General features: G+C 39.3%; 1 protein-coding gene across 2 annotated transcripts in view; it reads left to right on the top strand.

The window, feature by feature from the left end:
- The window catches only part of RFTN1 (raftlin, lipid raft linker 1), a 98,529-nt gene that overhangs the window by 10,206 nt on the left and 66,035 nt on the right, over positions 1–22,288 (top strand). For both annotated transcript variants that reach the window (XM_065051463.1, XM_065051462.1), the window contains exon 2: positions 310–465. In XM_065051463.1, the coding sequence (XP_064907535.1) occupies positions 321–465 (145 nt within the window). In that variant the 5' untranslated portion in view covers positions 310–320. The remainder of the gene's footprint in view (positions 1–309; positions 466–22,288) is intronic.

Genomic DNA, 22,288 nt, shown 5'->3' with positions numbered 1-22,288 from the left:
CACTTTTTATCATGGAATATGTGTCTTCTGGAGTATACTACTGAATACATGTGAAAGATGTAAAACACTTACATTTAACTGTCAGTTTTCCAGTAAAATAAAAGTATGCCTGATGGTTGATATGAGTGGTATATACTTCAGTTACTATCTGAGCATTTAATTATACAATTACATATAGTTTGTAGGTAGCTTGTATCTAAAAATCACCATAATGTACCATTGTGTTGCAAGAAAACAGAAAGAAAAAACCCAAAGTGAGTGGTTTTAATACTTGTTCCTTTTTTCCTTTCCCTACCTTTTTTGTATCAGGAGCTGCTGAAATGGGTTGTGGATTGAACAAACTAGAGAAGCATGATGAAAAACGACCTGGTAATATCTATTCAACTTTGAAGAGGCCCCAGGTAGAAACCAAGATAGATGTTTGCTATGAGTATCGATTCCTGGACTTCACGACACTAAATGATAGTAAGTACACAATATTTTTCTTTAAATTTTTTTTTCCTATCCAATTTAACATGTTAATTGCTCCATAGTGGTTTTCTAATAGTGTGTGTAATAGTTAACCTTTTAAAATATCTTTAGTTTCTTTAAATAAATGCCTTCTTTTCAGTCATAATGCTGACATGCAGAGATCTTACAGAGATCTTATTGAGAATTTTCTGTAAATTTTTGGTCCTTTACACCCTTATCCTCACCCCGCCCCCCCCTTTTTTTTTTTGCTTGCTCTAATGTACATTTTTTTCCCTTCATGTGCATTTTATCCAGGTTTTATATGGTAAAGCAATTCAGGCCTGCCAGGTTGTATACTTTACTGCGCTTTTTCCTTCCTCCCCTTCTGCTCCCTGTGCTCCTTCAGGAGTATTTTGAGAGGTTAAAGTGAGTGTTTTCAGTTTTGATAACTTACCTTAAATAACTCTGATGTGGTTACAAATATTTATAGGTTCACCCATGTGAGTGGTAACAGGATAGTGGAAGACATTGAAGATATAAAACACCAAAGGGGTGAAGGTCCAGTCTCATGCAATTTTTACCTTTTTTTTTTTTTCTATCTGAAATAGTTTTGCTTTAATTCACATAACAGTCCATAGATATTTCTTTGCCTCCTGATTGACATCAGGCATCTCTGCCAGTATCGCTCACACCATCACCTGTGCCCTCTTTCACTTCAAAATTAGCCTGTTCTACAAGCAATTACTCCTCACACCATTTGGAAATCTGAAGCCTGAGCAGAAGGCTGGGACCTGCTCCTTGCTATATATAAAACAACATGGTACCAAAATCTGTTGTAGCTCGTGGGCAGGATGCCAGGTAGAGCCTCTGTGCTTTTTGCCCTGCAGCGCGCTGCTGCTTCTCTTGTTCTGCAAGTTGGGTCAAAGGAAAAGCCAAAGCGGTACGTACATCTCTCACTGTGCGAGACAAAGAGCTGCTGGTGCGTCACTTGATGTGGCACCTCTAGTGCAGTTCAGTATGTTCAGCCCAGACTAATGTGAATTTGTTGGTTTTTAAAACTTGCTGCAAGTGAGTTTGAATTTGGAAAAAGGCGGAGGTTTGGCGTAGGTGGTTGGACAAGGGTGCGCTTTTGTAGGCAATGTGGGAGCTGAGAAATTTTGGCTTTGCAGACTTTTCTTGGTGTTTATCCTCCGTACTCACAGATTCCTATGGGTTTTGTTGCACTAATTGGGATGCACTGCAGTTATTAAGAATATCAGACAAATGGAAGAGGAATTTTTTCATGTTTATGTATTGCAGTTTATACATGTATGTGTTTTTTTTTTAATTCATATGTCCATTGATAGTTTGACAACCTTTACTGAGATGTACTGCACATCATGTCATTAGTGAAAATGAATTGAGGACACACTTCTATGGGTTTTTCTGGGATGCTTGTCACTATTCTGTCTGACTGCCTTACAAGCTTTAGCATGTGCATTCTGGTACCTCATGAAGTCTCATCTTTGTCACCATATGGAGAAAGGACCAGTACATGCAATAGCAACATGACTTGCCTCAGGCACAGAGGCTGTCTGGCACAGAGCAAAAAAGTTAAACCCAGAATTTCCAGGTCTGATTAAATGATAGGTTTATTGTAAAGCACACTCATACGTTTTTCTTACTCATCATAGATCATTTTATTATGGTTTTAGGAGGCATGGTTTTAAAGAGACTGTGAGTAGAACTATTTTTATCAATTTATTTGCCTTATGAAAGGGTGTAAATTATCCAGCTTCCACTGAGTTCTGCTTTGGCATGTTGTATACCCATCACTCCAGTCTCTGATGATGCCAGTGGGTAGGCACACAAGGATGGGATGGAGCTACTGTTCCTGCTCTTTATCCTCAGTATCACCCGTGACTGTGTGCTCTCAGGATTCACAGGGCAACAGCTTGTGGTGATGCAGCTCCCTCCCTGCTCATGTCGTTGGCTGTATGAAGGTGCACATCCCACTGCATAGTGTTACAACATTTCAGGTTTTTCTCAATGGTGACAGCATCCCTGCTTCATGTATTTTTTTGCTCAGAAATAACCTCTGCAGATAACCAAAGTTAAGGATGAGTGTTTCACCTGTGCCTGTGAGGATTCAAAGGCTACTAAAAATGAAATGCTCACAGCTGTGTAAAAAGTAGATTTGGATTGTGAAGTCTGTCTTCTGTGAATCTACTTTAGCCCTTTGACTGTGTCTGTATATCCTGACATATTTTTTTTCCATGGGTTTTCTGTTTCATTAGATTTTTAGAATAAGCCATGCTAAATTATGAGCTGTTGCAGAGTATTTTACGGTATCCTTATTCTAGACCTTATTTACAAGACTAGTGAGCCTGGCTCTGAAGACTTATTTTTCTCTGAGGCTTTTCTGTAACATTTATTGCTCTGAAAACTGTATCTCTCACAAGTGTTTAATCTTAATGGTGAAAAGCATGTGATTATCTCCATGTTGCAAGTGGGAGCTAATACACAGATTACTGCCAGAAGTTTTCCAAGTCCTTAACGTTTCTCCACCTGTTCCAAAAGCAGGTCTCATTGACTTCAGGTGTAAATATGGATGCTGGCCACACTTGCAGTTTGGAACTGCAAGTATTCTCAGATCTGATATGCAGATAATCAGAGATCGCGTCCAGAATGTAGTATATCTTTTTAACTGCAGCTTTACAGGCAGCTAGGTGGACATAAGTTTTCTGCAGCTCTATGTGGGGAGATACTGCTCCCCTCTCTTGCCTCGTATCAGCTCTGTGAATTGATTCACCTCATGGATCTGGCAGAAGGCTATGCAGTCTTTTTGTTTGGTTATTTTCTGCCAAATCAGTGTCTTGTGGAAGGGTCTGAAGAATGCTGGAGCTGGTAGAAGTGGTTGGAGTGTGCAGTCAGGAAAAGGGAAAGGACCTTCTTTAAATCAGCTCACACTGTTACAAACTCATTCCCTTAGCATCACTGTAACAACAGAGATAAAATTCTGTCCTGCTGGTCATTTCTCTACTATGTCAGCCAAAAACTTAACTTTTCTTGTTTACGGTCTTTGGTTACTGTTTACCTTCTGACATACACAGCTTAAGGAATGTATGCTCCTTTATTAAACATTTTTATTCATTTCCAAACTTGTGTCTTGCTCTGCACCGATGTGGATGTCCAACGGAAAGTAGTGTTTCATCACTTATTTCAGTACTGTGTAAATAATGCATAGATGCAAAGCACAGAATCAAGGTTGCAAGTGTAACCTTCATTCTGATGTTTCCCAGTGTTACAGAGTTGATGTTCTTGGAAGTGAAGTGTCTAGAGAAAGATTTCCCAAGCTTTCAAGGAAAGCAGACTGCGAAGAACCCATCAGTTTCCATCGTGTGCCACAAAACTGACAATCTGCATGGTTTTTCAGAACTAAAATGGTTAGATTTGGCACTGCCCTTTACTTTTTGAGCAAGTGTGATAATTGACAGTAGCAAAGGGTTATCATTTAGTGTAGGTTGGCACTTGAGGAATAAGGAGCACTTTGATAAGGCACCTCGAAACCTTGAGGTGTGTATGTTCCTTTTGAGTTGCTGGCTTTATAATGTCTGTTTATGAGCCCTGTCTGTCTTGTTTCAGCTAAGGTGGCCTCTTCCAAGAAATCACAGTCTGTCTTCAGTGCTGTCGCTTGACAGTGTCATCCTATGCTCTGTTCTTTAGTCATCTGTGCTGTCCAAAGCTTGTGGACTGCTGCTCTCCCTCAAGCGAAATCACACCAGATTTCACCTGAATTAAATTGATAAAATAAACACATTTTTTACTTGTCAAGAAGACATGAATAGGTTTGTCAATTGGATGACTCGTTGCTGGGTCAGCAAAACTCCAGGGACAGGATCTTGCCCCTGCTAGCGGCAGTGTGCTGTAAGGTTGCCCTGACTGTAGCTTGTAGCTTCATTCCTGGTTGCTCATCCAGCTCCTGAGCTCAACCTGCCTTGCTGGCCCCTTGTGAGGCTCTTTCCTACACTGTGCAGGTGATGCCTTGGAAAGGGTGCACGTTTTTTTTAACAACTTACTCTCAATAGCTTTATCTGCAGTTTGAGTGCTGTTCTAGCTCTCTGCTGGGTAATCCTCACTTCAGAGTTGCTCAACTGGCTGCCTTCTCACTGACTTTGAGGCAATGCTACTGCTAAGTGGAAATGATTGAATTTTGTAACAGTAAAAATTTTGAGGACAGTAAAACACATTAGATTGATGCTGAAGCAAAGCTTTACGAAGCCAGAAGAGGCAAATCAGGGTCTATATGTATATACTTCAGACCTTTACTGGTCAAAAACCACAAGAAGATTGTGTCACCCCCACTAAAAGGAAAAAATCATTGTTTATTTTGCAACCCTCTCTGTATCAATAAAAAGAGATGGATAATGATCTTGTATCTCTCTTATCTCCAAGTTTTATTGGAAATAAGAGGTAAATGGTGAGCAAACCTGAGGAGGACGTGCGGACAAATGGAATAGTCTTAGTTTAATGCAGCCATGTTTTCAACAATGACTCTATGGGGTAAGCTGGTTTGTTTTGTTTCGGTATTTTGTTTGAAAGAGAAATATTTCAGTAATCTGCAGTTCTTTCCTGCTTTTATCTGATCTACTTATTTTGGAAAACTTCACTTGTGATGACAGGTCATACAAAAACTGAGCTCTCCTTCTTTATTCTTTATTTCTTTTCTTTCACCCCTTTTCAGTTACAATGACCTTCTGAGAGAAACCAGCAATCTGATAGTTATTTATCTCTTCCCTTCTCAGAATACCATAGACTTTTTTGGTGTTTTGGAGTTGTGATGGGGTTTGGTTTTTTTTTTACTGACTTGATTGCAAATTTATTTTTTTCTTTGCTTTACATTCCTATAGTAATTATTTGGCCTGATGAGTTGCAACAAGTTTTGGCCTTGAATAAAGTTGGCATGAAACATATGCTAGCCATGTGATGAAAATGAAATGGGGGTATAATTTTTTTTTAAATGGGGAAAGGCTATACTCTGAACAAGCCATTTGTGCTATAAAACCACTAAAATCCAGATGTTTTGACTGATGGAATGAAAAATAGCAATGCTTCACATTTCCCAAAGAAGTTCTTAAGTTATAATGTGAATACAAGGGCGTATGGTTTTTATCTTTATTGTCAAGAATTTGTTTCTTTAGTTAAAAAAGGTCAAAATGAAGAAAATTATTCTAAAAAGAAGGTTGTTAGTTACATTTCAACGTTTCCACAATTTTTTGCTGAAGTGTTGTAAGTGTCTAAGGACATGTATTTCACCAGGACAATACTTTCAGTATAACAATAGTATAACAAATTTACTACACTCATAAAACCTTCTGATTTGAGGCATTTTGGTATGTGTATGTGTATATATTTATATGTATGCATATATAGATAAAATTTGAAAGTGTATCTATCTTTCGAGTTCTGACAGTCTTCTGGATACTATACAATAATGTTTTGGAACCAGTTATACTGCTCAAAAAACATTTGTGTCTTATTACAGCTGCTATGGCTGGGCTTTTGGTTGATTTTAATTGTTTTTTTTTCCTAATAAAGACACAAATAAAGTGTTAATGAACCTTCATAAAAGACATAATTGTCATATTAAAATTGATAGTCAAACATCTCAGTATGGACATATTCTTAATTTATAATTAAATTTCAGTTGTGTGTAGGCTTACATTAATAAAAACCCCTCAGAGAGGGGAAAGAAGTCATCTAATTGGAACTTGGAAGTGACATACACTGGGAAGTGTGTGAGTTGAGTGTAGAGAAAGCATTTTTCCTTACAGAATATGTGTGCATTGTTTGTCAGGAAGTTCTGTTTGCTGCAGAATGTAATATTTGTTTGTGACTTCAGTGCTTACTGTCTCTTCCTATAGGTATTTTTTATATTATGTTAAACATTTGTGCCTGGCTTCTGCTTTCTGTTCTCTTCACCCTTCACTTAAAAAAATAATTGAAAACAAACAAAAGCCCCTGATTCTCAGAGCAAGTGGCTGTACATCTGAAAAAGAAACAAACCTTGCAACCCTGCATTTGCAGGTGTTATTATTTGATTTAACAGTAGTAAAAGCAATTGTTTCCCCATTGGTGAAGTTATTTAATTTCCTGTTTTCATTTCTGTAAGCAAAAGAACATTAATGAAATTAGCATTTGACTTTTGTATTTCCAGTTGGCCAGGTCTGTTACCACCATTTGGTCCTCTGGAGTCATGAAATTAAGTTAGCAAGGCAAAATATTGTTAGGTTATTAATGTCATGTGATAGCTTGAACCAGACTATGTATAGATCATGTACAACAGACTAAACCATTGCTTCAGAGGGGCTGGATGGGTAACAGGTTCAGAGCAGTGGGCAGAACAGGCCAGTGGGTTACTTCTGTGTAGCCCAGATTCTGCTAATGCTTCCCCTTTGTTTAAACTTTGTCTGTGTCCGTATCCTATTCAACTTCGTTTGATTATATGCACTAAATAATATGCACATGATAAAAAGAGTCAGCATAAGGGATTTGCTGGATCTGGACTTCAGTCCTCTCCGTTAATGCAGACCCAAAGAACTGAAATTTTTTGGCTCCTCTTGGTATTTTGTTTTAAGTGAATTACAGTCTGTAGTAATATGTAACCCTTCAGGACTTGTCACTGGAAGTCACAGCAAAACGAAACGTTCTTGCTGTAGCAGTTTACACAACTTATTTGTGTGTCTTGGGAAACCTGCAGTTGGACATAAAAGGAATGTTCCATATGTTAGTAGTTTAATAAATGCAATAAATTACATCATAAATGTAATTGCTTTAAAGAATATTTAGGAATAATTTGAACTTCTTTACCATGGTTGGCTTTTTAATAAGGATGCATGACTCCAGTAAAATCTGTTAGACATATTCTAGTTTCTAAATACAAGCTTTGCTTTCCATAATTATTGTATATAGATCCTTGTTATGGTAGACTTTATGCACACATTCTCTCTTCTGTATTTATAAGCATATCTGTATCTGTACATCAGTAATATGGGTGTGATGCATATGCACACATATGTATTGTGTATGCATTTATATTATTGAGAGGGTAATTAATGAGAATATGAATATTCAGTCTTTTAGTTTTTGCTTTCTGGCTACACTGTACACAGAACGTGAAAAGAGCTTTATCTAAAGTTGTATCATGACTCTGACAGAACTGGGAAGAGGTCCTGGGCAGTCCAGTGCTCTAGTGGCTGGATCATGGCCTTCAAAACACCCCTCTCGCTGAATCTTAAGCAAGAAGCTGGTCAATATTATGAATTAAGTTTCCTAGCCCATGTCTTAACAGTTATATACCTGCAAAAAAGCTGTATCTTTCACATACTTTCAAATGTATCTTTCACATACTTTCAAGTTGCTGGTATTGTCTGTCTCCTTAACATCCAGCTGAACTGTGGCACTGCTGTTTTGTGTTAGTATAATACATTATAGGCAAGATGGAAGCTTAGATAAACTATGGTATGTGTATTAGAAGTCTCAAATATGTTAAAAACAATGTGTATGGTGTGTTTTGGAATGGTGTTTTCAACTGTGATTGGAAACATAGCTTTCTTTTAGATGCTTTTATGGAATCTCACCCTAAATACATTTAGCAATGTAACAGCCACTTTTACACCTGGATTCTGTATTCTATATATGTTGTTGGACAATGGGTGCATGCAGATGGAAAATGGACTAGGGAGAGAAGGACCATTTGTGGGATGTTTTCTATTTATGTATGTTCCATATTGGGAAAAAATACAGGTGCTGCAATAGTCATATTTATGCTGTCTTTCCTGGCCTGTACCCATTCTTAAACTGAAGACGGGTGGCTGTAATACTCCAGTCTCACCAGGTGGTCATTGATTTGTATCTACTGTGTTAGCTGAAGCTTCTTCTTAACATAGTTATTGAATTCTTCTTACAAGAGATGCATACCATACATCACACATACATGAACATTGCAATTCACTCACATAATGGAAAAATAGTTACAGGTCTGTCTAAAAAGAGGTCTGAACTTCCCAGAAACTTTTTCTTTCTATCAGCAACTCAAGAATTGCACATGATCTTTCTGAGTGACCCTGTATTTTCTTTTGCCTCTGGCTTTGCACGTTTTTCCAATCTTCCTGTGGTTTTCATCCTCCTGATGCTGTTCAGGAGCCAGGGAGCTGGACTTGGCAGTCTACAGGGCTGGTAGACAGGAATTTCTGGTGGAATGGTGAAATTCTTCAATCCACAGAGTCCCAATCCTATTTTCTCAGGAACAAAACTTCCCCTGTGTTTAACTGGAACAGGAGGTCACACAGTGGCCTGTAACTTTGAATAATAAAGGCTTCATGGTTTCATTATGGGAGAGGAGTGATTAGGAGTCACCTCTGTAGTAATCTGCTTAGACCTTTTATGACTTGTTAGTACAAATTACTTGACATCAGCCAGATAAAAAATTATTTACAAAATCTGTGCAATATTTTAATGGAGTTCTTAATAATTTACTTTGTAAATAAGTATTGTTGTTTGGCTAAAATCTCATGCAAATGAAAGGTTTAGAACTGGTTAATCCTGAGAGGAGGATACCACCTTTGAGATAAAAAACCAAATTGTTGGTATCAGCTGCTTGTGACTGTGAGAAGTTGCTTTTCTTAACCATACTGAAAAGAAAATGCTGAGTAGATGTACCTGGACTGTGTGGAATTTTTTTCTGTTTGCATATATTTTTCTGATCTTCATGTACAAAGAATAAAGAGTCTCTATTGTGGTGGAAAGAGTGTGGACATTAAGCTATTTCCCATAACCTAATAACAGTGTCTTGGTGGGTCAGACCAAGGGTCCACATAGCTCAGCGCTGGCTGGTATTGGGCTGTGCGTATCTTGTGTGGTGCAAGAGGATCAGCCAGCTGGACTGGAGGAATTGCTTCTGGGGAGCTTACACTACATTAAATGTATTTTGAGGGTTTTACTTTGAACAAGAGTCAGCGTCTTCTTGTATACTGAACATCCCACTGCATGTGAATCAAAGCAACCTGAAGGAAAAGTATCTGATGAGTGTTTGCTTTCCGGCTTGTGAGCCCTTCTGGGAACCACTTTAGGAGGTGCCATTTTGTCCCCATGCTTGTCTCAGACAAATGACTGTAGCTTGTCATTGTCTCTGCCAGTGATGCTTGTAAAGGGATTTCATATGCAGAAACAAATCTAATTTCTGTTCCTGCTTCTGTTCCTAGTTTGTTTTCTGTTCCTGCTTTTTCATACATGCTACCATTGCACCTGCTGCCTGACAACTTCTCTTGACTTTTTTGTCATGGGCAAAACAAAGATGGAGTTTGGGATGTAATCATAGAATCATATGATGCTTTGGCTTGGAAAGGACCTTCAAAGGTCATCTAGTGCGATAAGCAGTGACATCTTCAACTAGATCAGGTTGCTCAGAGCCTCGTCCAGCCTGGCCTGGAATATCTGGGACATCTACCACCTCTCTGGGCAACCCGTTCTAGACCCCCTCTAGCTGTGGCACTTAACATGTGAGCACATCCCAGGTGAGCCGACTCCCTCCTGTTTCCTCCCTACTTTTGTCTGAGCAGGAGGGCATGGACTGTGCTTTCTCGACATTTCACTCCTCTGTGTGCTCTGCCCTAGATCGCTGGAGTGTACTGTGGGTGTGGGACACAATGTTGGACCGATAGGACTAGTGATTGTCTCTCTGCACTGAGGATAGTGTGGTGGGTTGGAACTTGCTGCTGTTTTTGCTTTGCCATCACTGGATGAAATGTTGGGAGTTAAAACCTGCTCTCATAGGTGTGGCTGTCACCCTGTGGAGTCCCATGATTGCAGTACCTGTTAGTCAGTGGCTAATCAGTTGAGGGAGGGAGGGCAGTATTTGCAGTGGGCAGTCATGATCAAGGTCTCTAACACCATCCTCCAAATGCTTTTTCGAACATTGCTCTTGCAGAGAGGCACAGCAGAGCTGAGTGTCCAGAAGTGAGGAGATTCAGACATTCACTCTTCTCCTGGTGGCATATGGCCATTTATCGTTTTTAGGTGGGCATAGTTATTTTGTCGCTTACCTGGCCTTCAATGCCTGTTTTGACTTTTTCTTTCTGTTGGCAGATGCCTCTGGCTGCTGGATCAGTGGCCCTCAGGAAGCCTAACTGACTTGGGACTGAGTTGCTCGCTAACGAAAAGCAGAGCTGAAAAGTAGCAGCAGCACATCGTGCAGGAGAAGGGAGGGTTGAGGGTGAATCTTGTGTCACTTCTCTTCTGAGAAGTGACTAAGGAGGGAGAACTGACAAAGGGAAGAGTGATAAAGTCTGTTCTTCTGCTCTTCTGGCTTTGAGAGGACAGACTTTTAAGGACAAGGAATGGGAGTAGTACAGGCTGATAAAGGCCTGTAGTATGGAGTTCAGCTCTCCCCTATTATCAACAAGGAAATATGCATCTCTCCTTGGGAAGCATCTGTTCCTTCCCTGTTTTCCTTTCAGCTTGCAGAGGAAATGGCCTGCCAGTCCCGTTCCTTGGCTTTTGGCTGAAGCACCTTGTTCAGAGCAGGACCATGCCCTGTCAGCTGCTTGACAGGCTGTCAACACTCATCTGACATGTCAGCTCATATGAAGCTCCAAAGGGTCTTCATAGCCAGAATCTTTCAATCCTAAAAACTGCCTCCACACTTTCCCACAAAAAAATGCAGCAATCGAGATGTCTGTCAGCCTTGTGATGAGCTATAACATCCCTAGCCCAGGCTTCCTGCCACAGCTTTCCTGCTGCTGCACCCCAGAAAACACGGGTGCTTTAGGCTTCTTGCCTGAAAAAGCAGAGTGGAAGGCACAGATGCAGCTGAACAGCAATGGATCAGCAGAAGAGTTCAAGTAATACCTTTCCCAGCTTTATTCTCAAAGGAGACCAACATGGCCCAGAAGTTATAAGGAAGTGAAAAGGAAAGGAAAGAAAGTGAGATCTGGAGCTTCTGGGGCAGGGACAAAGGGAAAAAGGGTGATTGGGTGCTGATATGGCCTGTACCAGAAACATTCCCCAGTGGACCAGCGTGTCCAGAGGATTAACTGGAGCAAAAACCAAACAGCAGAGCTCAGATGGGGCATCAGGCACTGCACCTACAGTCATGGGGAGAACACGAGAGGTATGTACCCTGTCTGCAGGCTGCATGCCAAAATGGAGAAAAAAAGAAAGTGTGAACCCAACATCATCCCAGTGAACAATCTCCTCCCCCACAATACAATGTGACTTCTCCATGCTCTGGGCTCTACAGAGGATCACCCATGCAGCTGAGAGGACTTCCAGGAGATGCAGGAAGGGTGGGTGTCAAGAGGATGGGACCAGACTCCTTTTAGTGGTGCCCAATGATAGGATGAGGGGCAGTGGGCACAGATTGAAGCACAGGAGGTTCCATCTGAATATGAGGAAAAACTTCTTTACCTTGAGGGTGACAGGGAACTGGAACAGGCTGCCCAGACAGGTTGTGGAGTCTCCTTCTCTGGAGACATTCAAGACCCACCTGCACAAATTCCTGTGTGATCTACTCTAGGTGAACCTGCTTTAGCAGGTGGGTTGGAGTACATGATCTCCAAAGGTCCCTTCCAACCCCAACCATTCTGTGATTCTGTGAGCTGGACCAAGTTGCTGCTGTTGCTCCTCAAAGGGGATATATGACCGGGTCGCTTTTGATGAGTGTGAAAGGGAAGGGCACTGCCCTGACAGCCTTTGCCACCTATTGCTGTCTTCTAGAGAGGCAGAACCACCATGGCCTGGACCAGTGCTGTTGCAGGTCACGGGCATGAAAACCCCAAATGTGCTTAATGCCATTGTTGTGATGTTGGTCACTGTGCTCCTCTGCTCCTCTGTGTTTGGACAGGGAAGGGGCTTCACAGCAGGATCTTTTTGTGTCTGGAGGCCTAAAGGGACTGTCATTGTGACACTTGATATGCTCTACTCACTTTGTTGCCAGGATAGATGTGGGCACTCATGCAAAGTGAGGAGACAAGGTCTTCAGAAATGAGGGGCTATCAAGAGAGAGCAGATAAAATAGGGAACAAATATCAAGGGACAGAAGGAGCTGAGAACACAAACTGAAAAACCTTGAGGGTGATGGCTGACAGTAAAAATGGAGGACAGGTGTCATTTGGCTCGTTAAGTAGGAAGAGAAGACATGGCATTGCATGAGTTTTCAGTGTTTTGGGAGCCTTCCATTGCTGGAGGTGTGCCTTTTTGTTGGGTTGATATCCATGAAGCCCAACTGGGACTGCGGCTGTCATTCTGACAAGATTTTCTATCAATTTCTGCCCAAATAAAACCCGTGATATTGTGCATGGACAGGTACTGAAGAAGACAATTTACATTTCTGGGTTCAGATCCCTTTTGGGTCTTTCATGACAGCATGTTTTGTTTCTTGAATCTGAAAGTGGCATGAAAAACCTCCCCTGAGTGTGTTAGACTTATTTCATTACTGAACAGGAAAAGGTTACTTTAAACCTTAAAATGCTGTCATTTCTAGGAAAGATCAACATTTCATTTAAATTTTATCTTAAAAATAACCTTAGAACATTTACTAGTTTGAATCTATCATGTCTATTGTGCATGGAATCTGAAGGATTTCTCATTTTCTTTGCCCAGTTCTCTAAATAGATAGAATTGTTGCTTTAGCAACAAGCATAATTGTGACTGCAATTTAAATTAAGGTTATGAATATTGTACTCAGCAAAATAATGTAGTTTGCAAACCTTAATGATTGTGTCTCAAGTGTTAACTGTTAGTCTTCAGGCTAGTCTTATGGCATTTGCATAGGTTTGGTGTGCGAATGCCTGACCTGTGTTTTCTTTACCTTGACTTCGGATAGAGGCAGGTGTTGATCCTATGTCTGTGGCAGTGCATTATCTACGTGAGACTTTTGTTTCTGTTTTGTTTTTCAGCGCCTGTATGTATGTGCACAAGTGACATGTAGCTTACTAAGTGTTCTGTTTGTACTAGCTGTAAATGTACTGCCGAGGAAAATCTCAAACTGAGCCTGGTATAATGCACCTTTTTGCATTAGGTCTCAGTTTAATACTGCATTCCAGGTGCTTCAGACACCTGCTTGCTAGTTCATGGCCAGCCAGCAGCAATTTCAGAATTCTTCAATGTAATTTTGTATTGAAATACTGTTTGAACATGACTGTCTTACAGCTATAACATATTTTAAAGCTGATAATGATTGATCCAGGCCTCCAGATTGTGGCCTTCTCTGTAAGTCCTGAGGCAGTCTGGAAAAATGTTCATGGCTTATGTGGAGGGAGAAGAACTTGCATGTGTTGAGCTCTGTGCCAGTCTTGCTTCCAGTTCTCAAGCTTGCGCCTTTGGCACTTGTTCAGGTATCTTGGCAAAACCCTGCTATGTGTTGTATATTTTTGCCCTGTATTTTAAACACTAAACAGAAGACTCAGTGTCTTGGTTTCATCTTATTGCAGTCATACAAATATGTGATATCCTGGATTAAGAGGAGGCCAGGTGACACAATTACTGCATGAAATTGCGACTTGCTTTCTGTGATGTAACTTGCCCACCCAGCAAACTCTTGGTTTGTGTGCAGCTTTTGCAAATGATTTGATACTTGTGGCACACTGTGCTATATGATAATCTTAGGATCAGCAGCAGCGTGAGGGGGTTTCCATATATGAGGTGGCATATGAGAAATATAAGCTGAGTCTGATGCTTATTCAGCTGCTGTAGCTAACTGGTATGGCTCTTACTGGTAAGTGGTAACCCATGCATTGTGATAAGGTCTTGTACAGGAACTGCAACTCTAAGGCTTTCCGGCCAACTGGTTTTAGCAAACCCTGCCGCTTATTTCACATAAATGGAGCTCTATTTAGTTGGAATTGTAAAGAACTCTCAGCATCCTTCCTTTCCTTCTCCTCTCAAATAATCATCCTCTCAACTTGAGGCTTGCACTGATTAGCTACAGATTCTTCTTGAAAGGAACAGTCCTTTCAAGGGGAAAGGAATCTCATTAAGCCTTTGCTGTGAGCTGCAGCTCTTGATCAACACGCAAAAGACAAGCTTGGCAGTCATCAGGTGAGTTAAGAACTGCAAAAATATTACCTGTCTCTGTTAAACAGTCATCAGTTGAAAGAGTTCATCTCGTTCTGATAGTACAGAGGCTTTCGCGTGCTATGTGGCACATAAAAAATTAAAGCCATCAAGGATGTGAGAAGTCTTAAAGTTGCCATGTGTTTCCAAATGAATTGATAAAAGGCCTTAAAGCTGAAAGAGAATGAGGTATGAGGTTTACAAATAAATAGATGGAATTTTGAGAAAGAGATAAGCCAAGACATGGTTACTGGTGAAATATAAATAAACAGCAGTCTACTGCTATGGTTCCTTGGTTGCTAAGCCCTTTATTGGTGTTCTTTTGTTTCAGCAATTGTTTCCTGAATTTCTTAACAACAACTGATATAAGAATTGACAAATAGTGCTAAATTGCATGGGTTAATTCACCAGTAATTATTGTACAGATTATTAGTAAGCAAAAAAAAATTAGCATCTAGTTTTATCTCAAATCACAAAACAAAAGAACAAAAAGAGTGACAGAATAAATGGTCTTTTGTTAAGTTATTGTCTCATAAAGTTTGGAACTGTGTCAGAATTGCTTTTTTGTTTTGTTTTGATTTTGTTGTTTATTTACTAAGGAATGCTCAGCTCAGATGCAGCATCTGTCTTTCTCTGCAGTCCTTCTTCCACCCGATTTTTCCAGCTGGGTTGAATGCCTTGATGAAGCCTTTCAAATGATCAAATAGATAAAATTGTACATATTCTGTGGGATTATTTTCATTGTTCTTCACCACATGTTCACTGAATAAAATACTTCATAATTGTAAGACTTTGTTGTCAAGCTGCACTTTTGCACCTTGCACTACTTGTTGGCTTTGTTGTTTGTTTAGTTTTTTTATTATAGTAAATTTTGGGGAAAAATTGGTCTCCCATCAACAGATACTTCCAGGGAACCCTTCCAGAACCATTGGTGGAAACTCGGGACTATTTTATAAGTGATATTTCATTATTAGCCAGTAGCAGGTCTGGCCCTTCTTGACCTGAAAGGGCGTAGAAATGGTTTTCTGTTTTGCATAATATGCTTGGGAATAGGAAGAAGCAGAAGTGTCTTGAACGTGGGCTGTCATATGATTAGAAGTTAGAGCCACGTGAGGCTGCTTGTGACCTCTCTTTGGGTTGCATTATTAAGAGCGGTGAGAAAACACTATTTGCCAAGGCACAGAGGCGCTGGGCTTCGCACACTTTTCATGGGTTTGCTCCAGAGGTTTTGCCTGTGCCAGCGGTAGCTGACGAGAATAACGGTGAACAGTTCTGTTGTTGTGTGCTGGTTTTGAATACATATCCTCATCATCCACCACTGTGCCACCTATAAGTTGATTTTATATTCCTCGAAAAGGAAACTAAGAAATAGGCTTATTTGCTTCTGTATTTTATTATTTAATCAGAAAGAACATGCATTTATGAAACTATTTTTTTGATGTCACTAACCTGAAAGGGATCCTGTCCAGGGGATAAGGAAAGGCTTAGATATTAAGATCGTCTGCATAATGCTTTTTAATTACCACCTCCCTACCATGAAGGAATTCTGTCCCTGTTGGACAGAACATCTGTTACATCTTTATTGCATATACCTACTACTTTGGGATCAGATTATAATAACTTCATTAACTCATTCTGTGACAGCTTTGAACGTAAGGTGTCTCTGCTTCTTGCCTTTTAATTTCTGATAAATGTTGTAGATGCAGTACTTTTTCTGTCAGAACTACACTGAGAAATAAAGGTAAAATAATGTCTTCTCGTAAATATTTGTAGAAATACTCTACTGGTTTTGCAAACAAAATTGCAACAACAACCATCTTATTGCAAAATAAAAATTAAAAAAAATTAGTCATTCCATTCTAATGATGGTTGAATTTGTGGCCATTTTCCCATGACCCATATTAAACAATATATTTGCATGCTATCAGGATTACTGTGTGGGAATTCTTCACTGGAAAACAGAAACTGGCCACATTTTTCTGAAACTGAGGGAGTAGGAGTTCAAATTCTAAAGAGTGACAGGAAAACTTGCTCTAAGCAAAAAAAAAGCAGGGTTTTTTGCCAAGAAAAGCTTTTTTCTTTAGTAAATCCATCACCCATGCTCTAGCAGACTTGCTTAAAAAAACAAAACAGTACTTTTGGGAAGTGCTTTGTTAACTTCTAACAGCCTTTTCCACTACTCTCTGGCTTTCTATCAAGCGTTCCTGCCAAGTCGAAGTGATGTGGTGTGTTTGGCAATGACATACTTCTTTTAGGTGCCAGTGGTGAACTATTGCTTGCTAGTCGTCTGCAATATTCCGTGAAAGCCTTATCACTGTTAAATACACCGTTAGAGGTGTTGTAGAAGGCAATATCTCATAGTACCTTTTGCAGGATTTTCTTTGCAGGTCCTTATTTTTGTAGGATTTTTTTGTTTTCTTTCAGAGGGTTTGGAGGTTGGTAGTGAGATGGGTTTTTCTGTTTTGTTTCTGAGCCGGTTTCCTAGGGAAACGAGAGTTAAAAAAGGCTCACAGTCTGTCTGTCTCGTTCCTCCAAATAATTATAACCGGACGATTTCAGACCAATTTGCTAGAAATTTTTGAAGGTGATCAGGCTGCTCCTAATTTGGTGAGAGCTGGCGGTTGGGTAGGAGACAGAGACCTGTGTTGCTCAGGGAGAGGTGAGGAGAATTAAGCCACACACCCTCTCCTTGGTGACAGCTCGCTGGCCAGTGAGCCCCTCCATTGCTCCAGCCGAGCCACAGAATCACTGTTTCTCATCAGTTTGAGAAATCCAAAGGGTGGGAAGGAAAGAGAAGAAGGGAAATTTGAGGCTGTGGCAGCAGCGTGGTTGGAGAACAAAAGCCTCATTGGTGGGAATCACTCTTCATTAGCTACGCTAATGGAAAAAGACTTGAGTAGGAATTTGTATAATAGCATTATATTTAGTGATAGAGGTAGCAAAAAGTCAGCAAAAAGTGGTTTATGTAGTACTGGTTTTAATCAGATCTTTAACCACCTTTGTGTACCAATGGAGGTGGCAAATGCAATAATGTATTGACTGTGAAGCAGGTCCTCTGCAGTAGAGCTTTAACTCTCTTGTATCTCATTTCTGAAGGACATAATTGCTCAGTTCTTTGCAAAGTAACTGATCCATTTGGTGGTTCTAGCTTTATATCTTCCAGAATTAGTTTTAGTTTATGTGGTCATTCTAAAAATCATAGATGGGGTAATACATGGCTCTTCCACAAGTCAAATGAATCGGGAACCACTGGAGAAGTTGCTTGGTAGGGATTCCTGCCACCCAGTATTTTCATACATTCCCATGCAAATCTTTGCACTTGTATCATTGGAGAGAGTGTTTCCTGTGACAATTTTAAACCGTGAGGATTTGAATCACAGGATCTTTGTCTTCAGTTCTGTTTTGCAGCGAATATCAGAACAGCTTTAGTTCCAACCGGATCGCTCCCTTCAGTGCTGTGGGGTAGATCTAAGTATAGCTCAATGGTGACATTGAGAGCAAATCTTGGGTGATATGAGTTCTGCTGTGACAGTAAAATTAAATCCTGCTTGTGTACAGACACGGACTCTTCACGTGGAATTCACACTCCCAAACAGAGGTATTCTTACAGTTTGCAGTGATGGGAAAATATTCCTGTTATCAATACAGCAGAACAAAAAGTAGAAGTATGGGGCAGGAGAGCTGAGAGGGATGGTAAATATAATACTTTCTGGAGAATGTTTTGCATTTGGTTTTTCATTGCATTTCCCCAAGCAGGCCTAACATTTGTAAACCAAGACAGATCTAATTTACTTTGTATTCTTTTTTAAAATTTGGAGTTTTCTTGGAAAGTTGGGTGGAGTCAGACGGATCCGTTTTGGTTCTGTTTATAATCCAACAGCTGTTGTGTGTTCTGGGTCTTGTATAAGTGCCCATGGAAGTGTTTGTCTTAGGATCACTGCAGGGTAATGTGTTTAAAAAAAATCCAAACTCGTTATATCTCCCTTTTCTCTGACTTTAATTTACCTGCCACTGAATATCTCCTGTTTATATTGAATTTCATCATGTAGCATTCTCTTACCGAACTTTGTTTTCCAAACAGAACCAAACCTGGGGCCAAAATCTAATTGAGAATGTACCTTCAAGTAACACTGCTTAGTTATACAATCCATGTTACATTTTTGGCTGCTTTAACATTTGTTTAGTTTTGCCAGTAAAGCTGAAAACAATTTAAGAGACATTTATGAAAAATTACAGCATTTCCCAAATAGGGGAACTGGATTTAAAGGAGCACCGAAATAACACCGAAAAGTTACACTTCGTTATCTTCCAAATGAAAAACACACACAATTTGGAAATGTCTTCTCTTTATCTAAAAAGTAAAATATGTCAAGCAGGGAAAAAGATAAAAAGGTGAAAGTCACTATGTTATTTTGCTTATTCTAATCTAAAATATTAAGTGTTTAGTATGTATCACTGCTTTTTTTAAGAAAATAAATAGTATTGGTTGATGCAGTCAAGAAATGAGAACATTTGAAATAGAGTAATATATGGATTTCAGTGACAGGATTGGACAAAAATCCATTTCTAGATTTTAAAAAAATCGAACAAACTTGGCGCATGGTATCATCCTAAATAAGATTTTACAAGAAAGATTGAAAACACCTATTACAACAGAAGGGGAAAATGCATGTGAAACACTGTGGATTTAAAGTGAAAAGAAACAGAAACCAGCAGGTAATATTTGAATAAAGCCTTCAAGCATTTATAAAACTGTGTGTCCTTTTCTATATATACAGTGCGAAGTGCTATGCATGAAATATATACAGGCATGACCTGCCAAGAAGATTTTAGCTTCCCTGGAGACTTCCAGTTCTCTGTTGCACAGGTTGGCTTGGGGAATAAGAGCAATCTTGATAAATCCAAACCTTTCTTCCTGAGGTTATTAGAGACGTCAGTGAATTTTTATGTTGAAGGCTGGATTTATGAAATGCAAACTTTTAAGTGTTCTTTCTAATTTCCCTTTATTTCTCCTGATGTATACTTATGATATGCAGCAATTATCTTGTGAATTGAGGAAAAAAACCCCTTTATTGTAATACTTTGGCAATTTAATCTTCTTGTTTGTCTGAGTTGCGCTGAGTCTTTGATTTTAATAATGGTTTTCAGTGTATCATGAAAAATGTACATCAGATCATAGTGCACGTATTCACCCACAGTTACTACTGTTGACTTCTTTTTCCTCCCTTTTCCTTAAAAGTTTTGAAATCCTCTTCATGTTTTTCAGTTTGGAAACTAGACTTCAGTCAGATTTATATAATACTTATTAACTATCTTGTGAATATGGAAAAAATCCTAATATAATGCCTGCAACCTACTTTGTTCATCTGTGCTTGATTAAGAATAAAACCAGTAATTTTAAGGTCGTTCACAGTTGGTTTGGATGGAAATGTGTAGAATGATGATGTATGAACCTTTCTGCTTTTTAACTCCTTGAAGAGTCAGCACATGCAGTGTTTTATTGACAATAGGATATAACGGTTTGGAAAGCTTAGAAATGCTCCAAATGAAGTTTCAGAGGAGATTTTTATTATCTAGCAAAGTATACCATGAAATGAATAAATTCTGTATAATTTGGAACTTATTAAAGTAGGCAATTTTTTGTACTCTTCTGAGGATATTATCTGTGCGTTTTACAGTACCCTTGCTGCAGTCCAAGTTTGCTTATTGTAAAATTTGCAAAGAACCCAGTGTGGCTTCTTTGTTATATTCTGCAGTTCTAAAATCTGAAATGAAAATTTGGCAGAAATATGGAAAGAACATCAAGGTGAAGGATAAAACAGAGAGGAGCATAGCAAAGGGAAGAGGAATTGATTATGCAAGGAAGAAAAGACATGTAAGTATTAAAAAGTATGAGAGGGAGAGAATGAGAAGATTCTGGAGGCTGCTGGGTTAACTGGGAAACTTGCTGGTGTTCCTGCTAAGAAGAATGGTGAGCACATTAGCTGGAGAAGGGTCAAAGCAAAAAAGGTGCATCAACCCTCCAAATTTCATGATGCCGCCAACTTCTCCGATATCAGAATGTCTCTTCATTAAGTGTTACTTGTTGTTGTCGTCGTGGTTGTGGTTTTTTGGTTGGTTGGTTGGGTTTTGTTTTGTTTTTTCCTTTTCTTTCTCCTTGAGTAGCTCTTCCTTCCCTCCTTTTTAAAGCATTTGATTACTGGCTACTTGCTGTGAGAGGACAGAACTTGCTGCACCACTGGTAGGAGTGATTCGAAGTCCAATTTCACTTGTTCTTAAGCTGTTGAAATGAAGGGCATCCTGTGTTTGACTCTGGCAGCAAAGTATTGCTGTCAGGAGATTAACTTGGTGTCTGAAGGCTTTAGGGCAGGGAACCAGTACTTTTTCTGAGGTTGGAAATAGGTGTGAATTAATATGCTGGCTCTTCCTGTAGTTCAGAATTAACCCCTTCTCTCCTCTGTAATTCAATGTAATAGTCGCCTTTTGGAGTTTACACAGATAACAATTCTGTATGAGTAAAATATTGCAACTTTGAACACTTTTTCCTGTTCGTTAGACATGATTAGAGTTTCTTGGATTTGTGAAATGTAAATTATCTGTCTTTGTTGCCTGTGTTTGTTCTGCATCAATTAAGGAAGTAGAACCAAACAGGAGGGAGGGACAAAAAAGTATCATTTCAAAAAGTTGCTCAAGTACGGAAGGGATAGGATTTGGTTCTTTTTTCTGTGCACAGTTTAAATGAGAAGTCCCTCCCCTTTTCACCTTCTTTTATTTTGCTTTTTGCACTGTCATTAACCCTTCTTGCGTCTAGTAGGTGGTCTTAATTTTGCCCACTTTGCATAGTTCTGCTCATAAGCTAATATATAATATGTAAGCTGTGCGTCATTTAAAAGTGCTTGTCAATTTATTTAGGTAACTAAACTTGTGCTTAGTGGTTGTTTTTCCACTTAGTGGAGGTGATATCCCAGGTGTTCCTTTTTTCTGGAACACGAAAAATGAAACCAACCCATGTATAATCGCATCATGTTTGTGGCAAATGTACCTGGTTCTTAAGATATTTATCTTTATGCTTGCAAGTTACAGAAATTAAACTTTGACTGGACAACGAAGAAGATAACTCAAAGATGCAATGAGATTAGACAACACAATTAGATTCTCTAATTGCATTGCATCTTTGAGTTATCTTAGTACTTTCTTGATTTGACTGATGCATGTATCTACTATTGCCTTAAGGAAAGAAAAGGATGTTGGTGTGTGTCTGTGTGTGTGTACATATACACGTAGGCACAAATACATGTATACACACATACATCTACACTTATCTATATACCACACTTCTATATACACATATTTATATGCATATGTACTTTGAAAGTGGGTAAATGAGGTTTCACAGTCTTTGGTTTTCCCTGCTCTACCTTCTTAAGATACATGACTTTGCTTTTGAATATTTCTAAGTTCCATTATTACATTTTCACTAAAAGTAAACACTAGGAGCTTATTGAACAGTCATCCTTCATTAAAAGTCCGGATTTCTCTGGCATATTCATTTTTTCTTTCTTTGATGGGGACACTTACTGTATTTGCCTTGAAAATTGAAAGAAAAACCATGGAGAACGTCATTTAGCATAAGCAAAAAACCAATGTGATATATTAACAGCCAGTGTCTTGCCTCTGCCGACAGTGTGAATGGTAATGGACCTCAAGTGTGTCTCTTCTTTGAAATTCAGGGACCTCTACACATACC

This window comes from Columba livia, chromosome 2 (genome assembly GCF_036013475.1).
Source record: "Columba livia isolate bColLiv1 breed racing homer chromosome 2, bColLiv1.pat.W.v2, whole genome shotgun sequence".
NCBI classification, from domain to species: Eukaryota; Metazoa; Chordata; class Aves; order Columbiformes; family Columbidae; genus Columba; species Columba livia.
Note: the sequence above shows the minus strand (reverse complement) of the source record. Positions and strands in the feature narration are given on the sequence as shown.